General features: G+C 37.0%; 1 protein-coding gene across 1 annotated transcript in view; it reads left to right on the top strand.

Annotated features, from left to right (window-relative positions):
* The window catches only part of sarnp (SAP domain containing ribonucleoprotein), a 105016-nt gene that overhangs the window by 67549 nt on the left and 24619 nt on the right, over positions 1–12848 (top strand). Inside the window, exon 10 of the mRNA XM_051676688.1 lies at positions 11219–11305. Within this exon, the coding sequence (XP_051532648.1) occupies positions 11219–11305 (87 nt within the window). The remainder of the gene's footprint in view (positions 1–11218; positions 11306–12848) is intronic.

The raw sequence follows: 12848 nt of genomic DNA, 5'->3' as shown, positions 1-12848 counted from the left end.
TTCAGGGATTTTCATTAGCTACATAAATTTGAAACATTTAAAAAATAATAATAAAAATGAGATCAAATTGCCTCAAACACACAAACAGACATTACACACAAACATCTCATGGAACAGGAACATTTTCCAGTGTATAGTGACAAACAGGTGTTTAGGAAAGTGCTGTGGTAGTTTTTGTTGTTACTTGGTGTTTTGGGAGAAAATAAAATCAATGGAGCCTTTAGCCCCATTGTACCCAATAACATGATGGCTTGAAGTGACCCAATCTAAAGGTGAAAGATTGAAACTGCATCCCATCTGATGCTTACTCTGGCACAGCGGCGCTTGTCCCTCGCGCACTCTTGCTGCAGCTAGATTATAACGAGATGGCTCAAGGCGTGTTGAACTTATTGAATCATAATATACACGTCACTATGTCTTTCTTATAGTTAAGAAAACCATCAATATGCAGCTTTATTAAGAAGAGAAAGTTTGTTTTTTGTTAGTTAAAGATGGATCGAAGTGAACAAAAAGGTGAGAGAGGTCTTCGCCTATTATACACTGCAAAAAAATATGTTTTTGTTTTGGCTTGTTTTCCAATATAAATATCTAAAACTCTTAAAACAACATACATTTACTTTAGGAGCTATACTGCAGAAGAAAACTTTATCTGAGAATGTTGAATATAATATTAAAATAAAATATATAAGTGAAAGTATTTTAAATAATAATCAATAATTGTCTAAAAATCCTTAAAATAAGATACATTTACTTTAGAAGCAACATAAAAGATAATAAGAATTTTAGAGAATTTATATTGAATATACAGTTAGTGTATTTCGTATATAAGTGTTTATACTTCTGCCAGTGCAGTAAAGACAAAATATATTTATATTCAAGATATATTCTCTAAGTCTGAATATCATAAATGCTGCTGCTCAGGTGAATGCATCTCTTTTCTAAAGGATTTTTAGATATTTCAAAATATTTTAATATTATATTCAACATTCTCAGATAACAATTTTCTTCTGCAGTATAGCTCCTAAAGTAAATGTACGTTGTTTTAAAAGAGCCAAGGAAAACAAGCCAAAACAAAAACAAACGTGTTTTGTTGCAGTGTATAATGGGTGAAGACCTCTCACCTTTTTGTTTACTTCGATCCATCTTTAACTCACAAAAAAACACATTTTATCTTCTTAATAAAGCTGTGTATTGCCGATTTTCTTTATGATAAACACAAAGTGGCACATATTTTATGATTCAATACGTCGCGAGCCATCACAGTATAATTTAGCTGCAGCAAGTGCGAGCGAGGGACGAGCATTCCCGTGCCAGAGTGTGCATCAGCCGGGATGCAGTTTCAATCTTTCCCATTAGATCGCATCTCTTCATGGGACTCATAGAAGCGGCAATGTCCACACAGAAAAATTACAGTTTCTGAGTTTTTTACTTATTTATAGGACCTGCTTACTTCATTATTTGAACTTTTATAAAGGATGCATTAAAGATATAATGTCTGGGTGTTTCCTTTAAAGATGCGAGCATGCAAGTTTTGCTTAAGCGGAACGGCAGCTCCGGAACCACTTATTTCTCAACGAGTGTGCTTCTGTATTTACTATTTTTTATTTATGTATAATTTCCTCATACTTTGTGATCTACATCACCTGAAGCTGTTTGGAAAGTTTGTAGTGCGTCTGGACGGTGAGCTGTTTTCTTCCTCTCCTCAATCAGGCATGAGCTAAAGTGCTCCTCTGGTGTGCCATCATTAGTTTCAAATGATCTCATGTTACGTTAAATAAGATCAAATGACTATTCGACTACGAAAATTTTTGTCGACAATTTTTCATTTTCGATGTTATCAATAACGTCAGCTAATCGTTTCAGCCCTAGTGCAATATGATGCTAAAATACATTCATGTGTTCTATCAGGTTTTCTTGCACTGTTCTGTATCATTTCACCCAAAATTGTCCTCATGAATTAACTTTTAGGAGTGTGAATAAGCATTTCTGCAAGTGCAGATCAAAATGAGACTAGCTCATGCTGTTGTTTATGGCCCTAACATTTCTTAAAACTGTGAGTCTTATTCATGAAACAAGAGCAGAAAGAAATGCACTAGTTTTTGTAAAAATGGTTTCAAGAATGCTTTACACAGACATCAGTGGTGTGAGATGGACATTTGAAATGAGGAGACTGAGTGCCATCTCTGGGTCCAGGTTTTGTTTTGTTCTTTGTTTTGTCTAATGTAATAAAGAAATATTTATTTTCGTTTACATAGTTTTCAGGTTAAGCTCAGAAATTTGATATATTGCAATATTCTTTATGTAAAACACAAATGTACTGTATGTTTATGTATGGTTTTCAGTAAAACAGTATAAAGATGTCACATACTTGTACTAGAGAGACATCAATATGGAATTTCTGGGCCAATACTGATAATTCACAGCTTATTGTGGCCAGATATCGATAACCGATAATTTAGCTTTTTGCTTTTTAACACTTTAAACTGGGAAAAATACTCACTTGAAACAAAATAAGTGTATAAAATAAGACTTCACAATCTGATCAACTTTTAACTGCTGCTTTTTAAGGTTTGGCAGATGTTATGTGAACTGGAAGTGTGACTATATTACAGATGTACAGTATGATGATTTGAATGAGAAATACATGCCATTACACTTGCATGTATTTATGGTAATCCTTGTATCATGTACATTTAAAGGGGTATTTGTGGGAATCCTGATAAATCAGAATCAGAATGAGCTTTATTGCCAAGTATGTTTACACATACAAGGAATTTGTCTTGGTGACAGGAGCTTCCAGTGGACAACAATACAAAAACAGCAGCAAGACATAGATAATAATAAAAAATAAAACTAATTATAAACATATGTACAGACACACACATACATACATACACATGGGTAGTGCAAATCTAATACAAATCTGTTATGTACAGTGCAAGTTTTTTTTGTTTTTTTTTTTGTTTTTTTTCCAGAGGAATGAAATGGCAGAAGAGGTTGGATAAATATAAGAAAGACTAAACTGTGTATTGCACATAGTTATTGCTCAATGGGGCAATTTAACTGTTCATGAGATGGATAGCCTGAGGGAAAAAACTGTTCCTGTGCCTGACGGTTCTGGTGCTCATAGCTCTGAAGCGTCGGCCAGAAGGCAACAGTTCAAAAAGGTAGTGGGCAGGGTGAGTGGGGTTCAGAGTGATTTTTCCAGCCTTTTTCCTCACTGTGGAAGTGTATAGTTCTTGAAGGGGGAGGGGGGGGGGGCAACCAATAATCCGCTCAGCAGTCCGAACTGTCCTTTGTAGTCTTCTGATGTTTGATTTTGTAGCTGAACAGACTCGACTGCTGAGTAGAACTAGAGGTTGAATTTCCTCAGCTGGCGAAGGAAGTACAACCTCTGCTGGGCCTTTTTCACAGTGGAGTCAATGTGGGTCTCCTACTTCAGCTCCTGTGAGATGGTAGTGCCCAGGAACCTGAATGATTCCACTGCTGCCACAGTGCTGTTTAGAATGGTGAGGGGGGTCAGTGTTGGGGTGTTTCTCCTAAAGTCCACAATGATCTCTATCGTTTTGAGCATGTTCATCTCAAGCTTGTTTTGACTGCACCAGACAGCCAACTGTTTAACCTCCCTCCTGTATGCAGACTCATCGTCATCTCGGATGAGGCCGATGACAGTGGTGTCATCTGCAAATTTCAGGAGTTTGACAGAGGGGTCCTTGGCGATGCAGTCATTGGTGTAGTGGGAGAAGAGTAGTGGGGAGAGCACACATCCCTGGGGGACACCAGTGCTGATTGTACAGGTGCTGGAAGTGAGTTTCCCCTGTCTCACAAGCTGCTGCCTGTCCATCAGAAAGCTGGTAATCCACTGACAGATAGACATGGGAACAGAGAGTTGGTGTAATTTATTCTGGAGAATAGCTGGGATGATGGTGTTGAAAGCCAAACTGAAGTCCACAAAAAGGATCCTTGCATATGTCCCTGGTCTGTCCAGATGTTGCAGGATATGATGCAATCCCATGTTGACTGCATCATCCACAGACCTGTTTGCTCGATAAGCAAATTGAAGGGGATCTAGAAAGGGTCCAGTGATGTTCTTAAGGTGGGCCAACACCAGTCTCTCAAATGATTTTATGACCACAGACGTCAGGGCAACAGGTCTGTAGTCAGTAAGTCCTGTGATTTTTGGTTTCTTTGGGATGGGGATGATAGTAGAACATTTGAAGCAGCATGGGAAGATCTGTGTGAAGATGGGGGCCAGCTGGTTAGCACAGGATCAAAGACATGCAGGTGAAACGCCATCTGGGCCCTGTGCTTTCCTTATCCTTTGTTGTCGAAAGACGCGGCTCACATCATCTTCACAGATCTTAAGTGCAGGTTGAGTAGCAGGAGGATGGAGGAGGGGGGTTGCAGGAGGGGTTGGTGTTTGTGTGAAGTGAAGGTCAGAGTGGGTGTGGGGTGTGAGATTGGGCATTTCAAATCTACAGTAGAACACATTCAGTTTGTCAGCCAGTTGTTGGTCCACCACAGGGTTGGGGGCAGGAGTCCTGTAATTTGTAAGTTGTTTCATGCCACTCCACACTGATGCAGGGTCGTTAGCTGAAAACTTGTTTTTCAGCTTCTCAGAGTATCTTCTTTTAGCCACTCTGATTCCCTTATTCAGTGTGTTCCTGGCCTGATTGTACAAGACTTTATCCCCAACTCTGTAAGCATCCTCTTTGGCCTGACAAAGCTGCCTGAGTTCCGCTGTAAACCATGGTTTGTCGTTGTTAAATGTTGAATAAGTCCTAGTATGAATGCACATATCCTCACAAAAACTGATATATGATGTAACAGTATCTGTGAGCTCGTCCAGATTAGAGTCTGCAGCCACAAAAACACTCCAATCAGTGCAGTCAAAGCAGTCTTGTAGTTCCAGCTCTGCTTTGTTGGTCCATCTCTTTACAGTTCTTAATACAGGCTTAGCAGATTTTAATTTCTGTCTGTAGGTTGGAAGAAGATGAACCAGACAGTGATCAGATAGTCCCAAAGCTGCTCTTGGGACAGAGCGATACGCATCCTTTATTGTTGTGTAGCAGTGATCCTGTATATTTCTGTCTCTGGTGGGGCATGCAATGTTTTGTTTGTATTTGGGCAGTTCACGTGTGAGGTTTGCTTTGTTAAAATCCCCAAGAATAATAATAGCTGAGTCCAGGTATTGTTGTTCTGTGTCTGTGATTTGATCAGCCAGCTGTTGCAGCGTGGCATTCAAACACACGTTTGGCGCGATATACACACTCAACAGAATAAACGAGGAAAACTCCTGTGGCGAGTAGAAAGGCTTACAGTTAATAAAGAGCGCTTCCAAATTAGTACAGCACATCCTCTTTAACATTGTTACATCTGTACAGCAACTTTCATTGATGTAAAAGCATGTTCCACCGCCTGTCGTTTTCCCCGTTAACTCTGAGATGCGATCCGCTCTGAACAGCTGAAAGCCCGTCAGATGTAACGCGCTGTCCGGAATGGCTTCACTCAGCCAGGTTTCTGTGAAGCACAAGGCAGCAGAGTTTGAAAAGTCCTTGTTTGTGCGGGTGAGGAGATGTAGTTCATCCGTTTTGTTAGGGAGAGAGTGGAGATTCGCTAGATGAACGCTCGGTAGCGCTGTTCGAAAGCCCCGCCGTCGGAGCCTGACCAGCGCGCCTGCTCGTCTCCCTCGTCTGCGTCTCATAGCGCGTTTAAACAACACAGCGCCTCCGACTAAAATGTCCAGCAAAATGTCCAAATATTCAAAATCCGGGAAAAGATTGACTGGTGTATGCTGTCGAATGTTCAGCAGTTCGTCTCTGGTAAAACTGACTGAAAAAAGATTACTAAACACAGGACAAACAAACAAAAATAAAACAATAGAAGCACTCCACACCGAGGTGGCCATCCGTGGCGCCATCATGATGTATTATGGATTATTATGTAAATTGATCAATTTAACATTGTTTAATGAACATGAAACAACAAAAAAACAATACAAACACAATGCAAACACAAATCACTGTATACGTGGTGTAGGGCTGCAACAACTTGAAATATAATTATAATAGTGGATAATGAAAATCATAGACAACAAATTTCATTATCAATTAGTTGGATACGTGCGGTGTGCACGGAGAAGTTCCATCTGCGATGTCACTTTACAGTAGTGAAAAATGCACTTGCATGACGAAACTCATTTGCAAATGGTGGAGACATGTTAAAAGCGGAAAAACAAGACCAGTTGTCTAGCGCACGGGAGCACTTTGTTGAACACTTTAAAGAAGGTCATAAGCATATAGTTTAATGTGGACTGGTTGCAGTGTCTGGTGCGTTGACAGTGCTTGTGCTGTAAATCTTCTACTTTAAAGCACTATGAAGGAAGTCAAACCTCTCAAATGACTAGACAAGACTGGCAAGAAAGAGAGAACACTGGAGCCTACCATGCACCAACTTAAGTTGCAAGGCTTTGTAAACTACACATTACTACACTTAGGCTACTAAAATATATCATGGTAATCTTGTGGTTATTTATTATATATTATTACAAGTGCCACTGTTAAAAATGGAAGAAGATAAATCTAAGGTCTGAACCTTTAAGAAATATAACAAATTATGTATAAAGTTTTCCTTGTGTTTTATATGTTCCATTCTAATTATGTTTGATATTAGGGAAAAAATCTGGCCTGGTTTGATATCATATTTCAAAAGATTATCTAAATAATTTAGAGCTTGGTGAAAAGGATATCTGTTGTGGAGTTGGGAACAAACTTTTCACTAGAAACACAGTGCCAACTCTGTAAAGTAGTCTACTCATGGGTGCAGTCATAATGTTATAACTTAAGTTTGTTTAGTTTAATTTCCCACAGTACCTAGAAGGGGGAAAATCCTGTCAATTTCAAAAGGTTCCAGATGCTTGTATAATAAAAAAAATAACCCATATATCCAGTGTAAACATTATATATACAGTATATTATAATATTTGTATAACCTTTTCTAATCTACAATGTATGGCATAAAATTATGTAAAAATTAAAATAAAAAAAAATATGGAAAAAAATTGGCTATTTATCCGATTAATCAAAGAAATAGTAGAAGATTAATCAATTATCAAAATAATTGCTAGCTGCAGCCCTAACATGGTGTGATGTTTATGCTGGCAACCAGCAGTGTGCAACGGTGGTTTGTGCTTTGTGACTAATTCACAAGCTGCTGTAAGTAACAAGATCTCATTTTCTGTATTCTGTTTGTTTCATGAAGTAATAAGCAAAAAACATTTTTTGTCACATTTTTACTTGTTACTTCATAAAACATAAACAGTATATGGAGAACAGCATACCGTTACTTGCAGCAGGATCCAGATTAAAACAAACCCCAAAACAATGTAACAGTGCATGGATACTTCTATGTAACAGTGCATGGATGTATCATCACGGATGGCTGCCTCAGTGTGGATCTCCTCAGTTCTTTTGTTGTTTTTGTTTGTTTGTCCTGTGTTTAATAATGTGCACTACCCATGTGTATGTATGTATGTGTGTGTCTGTACGTACGTGTATAATTAGTTTTATTTTTTATTATTATCTATGTCTTGCTGCTGTTTTTTATTGTTGTACACTGGAAGCTCCTGTCACCAAGACAAATTCCTTGTATTTGTAAGCATACTTGGCAATAAAGCTGATTCTGATATTGAAATAATCCTCACAGAGCAAAGTGAGATGCTAACTTGACTTTAAGCACTATCTATCCTGGTCACATATGCTGTGTTCACATGCGCACTGAATTGAGACTGCCTGTCTGAAGGAGAGAAGCCACAAGCAGACAGAGATTCTCTGTAAATAAAGCAAATAAACCGTAACAAAATTCTGGTAGTAATTCCACTATCGGTGCGATAATATTTAGATTTTCCCATTGACCGGCCAGTGATACCACTGATATATCATGCACCCATAACTTGTACATGTATGCAACAACATGCATTTCAAAATAAAAAAAAAAAAAAAAAAGTCCTTTTCATATAGGTAACAAATAGTTTCCCAAATCATAGTGGAATTTGAATATGTACATATGCCCAAATACTTGATTCTGATTGGCCAATTGTGTCATGTAGTTGTCTGATATTTGAGTAACAACCACATATCTAGGGATTAAGACGTATCAGGCTGCTCCTTTGGGTTTTGCAAGCCATCTTTACTACTACTGGGACCGCAGCGCGATCACTACAAGTAAGCTAGTAAAATAATTTTAACTGAATTCATGTTTCATGTGCATTTATTTATTTATTTGGCAAGTAGTCTTTTAATGACCTGGATAGTAAGCAGTCACACAGTCAAGATGTAATAGGCTGGATGATGAGCAGTCATTTGCACAGAATAAACACCAACAGAGCTCCAGAGGTGGATTTCCGCTGTTCAGCGATTTATTTCTTCTCACATAATTGCATAATTTCAACACAAATAAATATTTTATGTACATGTATTTATTTCATTTGTTAGTAGCTGTTCCGCTTTGCGTCAGGGTCCTGATCACCCTGTCAGGTTTATTTTGCTGCCATAACCGGACGACTGTACATTATCCCTTACATAACTAAATATTACAAATAATTTGAGCTGGTTATTGACGCATTTACCAATTATCACAAAAGATTTTGACATTTTATTCACCTCCATGTAAATTCTAAACACTGTAAAAAAAAAAAAAAAAAAAAAAAAAAGAGATCTTGTTGTTTTTACAAAAAAAAAAAAAAAAAAAAACCTGGCAGCTGTGGTTGTCAGAATAATTATGTAAAAAAATACAGTAAATATGCAAACAACTTTACAGAACAACCTGTACATTTTACAGTTTAAAACTGTTGTAATTTACATGACCACGATGGCACTGTAAAAAAAATTTTTTTTTTTTTTTAATTTACAGTAAAAAAAAAAAAAAAAAAAAAAAAGTCAAACTTGAAATTAACCTTCTGAAACTGTAAAAATCTGCTTTTTACTTTAAGGTATTGTTAATCACCATAAAAATTATAGAAGAGCACATGATGACATGAAGTTCACCAATAGTGGCTCTTCCAGGAGCAATAACCAATAAACATGTAGAGACAGTGCTCAGTGTCACTCACACAAACACTAAACACCATCAGGGTAACATGTGAAATTTAAATAATGCAGTAAACATTAACTAAACTACATTAAATATAAAACAGAACACCCCAATGTACATAACTGATAGTAAAAATAAGAAGAAACATAACTATTCCTATAAAATATAATGAAATATGATGGGTCATGCAGGGAATTGTGGGAACGCCCGATTAATTTTTTTTTTTTTTACTGTAATTTTAACAATAATTTACTGTAAAAAGTACACGTACTCTCTTGTTAAACAATGTACATTTTTACCATTATACAGGAAAATCATTCTTTTTACATCTACAAAATTTAATTTTTACAACCTTTTATTGTAAAAACTACTGTATTGTCTTTTAATATATATATATATATATATATATATATATGAGTATATTTTACAGTTAATATTCGTTAATCAATTAACATTTTATTTCTGTAACATTTTTACAATCTTTTACCTTAAAATTACAGAAATTTTTGCAGTGCTGGTTTGGATCTTTGTAATGTGTCCAGTGTCAATTACACAGACAGGCACACCACAAACGAAATGCTCAAGTTATGGAGAAAGGAACTCTTATAACACTAACCTAGATGGGACTTGTGATAAAAATCAAGTACTTTGCAGCCTTTGTAAGAGAGAATTGAATTATCACAGAAGCACGTCAAGTCTTCACTGTCACTTAAATCTAAACACACGACATGACACTGATGAGCGACAGCTGCGCAGCTTGTTGGAGTTCTCCTGTTTAATGTCTGCTGACACGCCTCTCAAAGTTCAAATAATATAAACTTTGAACCTGTTGCCAGTGACCTTTTGAAGCGCCAGCTAATGATTACTGGACAATTTGGATAATGTATTATTACGTGGGCAGTGCTAGCGCAAAAAGCAGAACAAGATGTTGGCTGTGTTCGGAATGGTATACTACAATACTACTCTTACTATTTCTGCCATACATAGATATGACAGAAGCAGTAAGAGTAGTAGCGGTACTATGTCATTGCAAACTCTGCTGTTCTCTGCATTTCTTTTCATATGGAGTTCAAAGCGGCGATTGATGCCCTGACATGAAACACAGTGGATAGCCACAGCCTGCCAGCTGAGTAATATTGTGGAGGATGAGGGTTTAAGAGATTTATTGTGCATTGCAATGAATACACAACCTATTGTGACTAGTTCTTTTGATTATTTAACCTCCCACATAGACTTTGGGTAATGTTTAATGTTACTTGAATTGGTGCTATTTTAGTGCATTTACGAAGTTTTTTTTATAAAGCATTATTGTTACATATGGTTTGATTTTCTTTCCTAAAAAGTAAATAAGTAAATATATACTTTTTTTCCTGTCAAAATGCAGAGTAAAATTTCAACACTTTCAAAATCATGTGATTAAACGCGATGCAATATTTGAATAGACTGACAGCACTAAAAATAATATTTTATCCTTAGCATTGTTTTTCAATTCAAGCAAAGAATTGAGGCTTCTCTCCTTTTAGTTGAAAATATAAGTGTTTGCTCTAATTCTGAAGCAAACCCCTTCACATATTTTTTCGATGTAGGAAGCCTTTTTGTAGACCTAGATATAAATGCATAGTTGGCAAAGGAGTTATTTAATAATCCCTGAGGTAATTTATCCTCATCTGTCATTTCTACGGATAAAAAAACAAAAAAACAATTAGAAACCATTTAGGAGGCATCAAATAAAACTAGTGCATATGTTTTCATTTTAACCATCTTTGTTTCTTTATATTCTCTGGAGGAAGAGTCTAAGACCCTGAGAAAAAGGCACCTTTTAATACAAGAACACCAAAAAATAACTAATGACACAAAAATAATACAATGATTGTAATATAGTACAACCTTTGATTGGAACCTGCATTCCCTATGGCATTTTGCAGAATCTCGAAAACTTTATTAAATTTCTACCAATTGACATTTCAAAAGTATACAGGATATCGTCCACCCCGAGGCCCAATTATCTTTCTCTTCCACTCCCATTTTACTGTTTACAGATTTGCAGTGTACATCTGAAATGGAAACTAAGAACATGCATTGAACCATTGCTTTGACTGTTTTGTTTCTGTTTTTTTTTTTTTTTTAGTTTGAGGATGATGAAAAGCTGAAGAAGAGAAAAGAGAGATTTGGCATTCTCACAAGTGCAGCCTCTACTGGAGCGGATGATTCAGAGGTATAACTGCAGACACTTTAGATATTGTTTATATTTGTGAGTTTCTGTGGAATTGTTCAGACTTTTTTACTTAAGTGCTTTTCTATCTTAAAATTCACTGTTTTCCAATGTCATACTACATCTATTTGGAGAATGAAATCAAGTTTACAGAATAGATCTCATATATGTGACAATAACAGACAAACAGAATGTGGTATTGAATTGTGTACATGAGGAGCGTTATTTCCATAGTTTTTAGCAAAGCTTTTGAAGAGTCTCAAATCAGTCAGCTATCTGTATCCTGACAGCCTCCTAACTGCATCGGAACCTTGCATGTTGCTATGTAAGCACTGCAGTTAATGAATTAATTAATATTACACTTATATATTGTAGCTCTTTTCTGAAACTACACTCAAAGCACTTTACATGGTGAACGGGACTCTCCTCAACCACCACCAGTGTGCATCATCCACCTGGATGATGTGACACAGCCATAGTGCACCCACCACACACCAGCTATTGGTGGAGAGGAGAAAGTAGAGTGACACAGCCAATTAATGGATGAGGATTGTTAGGAGGCCATGATTGAGAAGGGCCACCGGGGTTACACCCCTACTCTTTTGCAAGAAGTGCCCTTTGATTTTTAATGACCACAGAGAGTCAGGACTTCAGTTTAACATCTCATCCGAAAGACGGGGCCTTTTCACAGTATAGTGTTCCCGTTACTGGGGTATTAGGAAACTGCAGGGTGACCACCCCCTGCTTGCCTCACTAACACCTATTCCTTAGTTTTCCACAAGAGGTCTTCCATCCAGGTACTGACCAGGCTCAACCCTGCTTAGCTTCAGTTGGTAAAAAGGTGAGAGCTGCAGAGTGATATGGCTGCTGGAAACAAGTGTATTCCAGTTAACAGCAAGTCAGCTCAATAGTTTTTTTAGACAAAGCCTGCAGTTTTAAATAGGGAGTATAGACTTCTGTTATTGACTTGATGTTGTATGTTAAGGCCTGTTTACACCAAATCCTAGACGATTATGCAAGGCAAACTGCCTACGATAGGTCTATTCACATCGAGAAAATGAAAAACTACTGTACAGTAGGCAGCATTGTTCTACAAACAAATGTATTTTGGTGTCCTGCACAGACCTGGTTTAAGCGTTCAGCTGTCAATGCATGAGATAAATATATTTAATGCTGTTTAGGCATTTATTTTCCTAATTTGGCATAGCTGTTTTATTATGTTCTTTCCATGTTTTTGATGCATTTTGAGGAATATTGAATCTGTGTTTTTTGTGCGAGATTAGTAAAGAACACTGTTGCATATGTCACATGTCTTTATTTTTATGCATGTATGTATAAAACCACACCGTCTTTATCCAGAGCAGCCTGTATTTCTCCTGAGGTTACCTGTGGGTTTTTCTTTGTATCCCAAACAATTCTTCTGGCAGTTGTGGCTGAAATCTTTCATGGTCCACCTTTCCTTGGCTTGGTATCAAGAGATCCCCGAATGTTCCACTTATTAATAAGTGATTGAACAGTACCGACTGGCATTTTCAAGGCTTTGGAT

This window comes from Myxocyprinus asiaticus, chromosome 37 (assembly GCF_019703515.2).
Source record: "Myxocyprinus asiaticus isolate MX2 ecotype Aquarium Trade chromosome 37, UBuf_Myxa_2, whole genome shotgun sequence".
NCBI classification, from domain to species: Eukaryota; Metazoa; Chordata; class Actinopteri; order Cypriniformes; family Catostomidae; genus Myxocyprinus; species Myxocyprinus asiaticus.
This window is presented reverse-complemented; position numbering and strand designations above follow the sequence as displayed.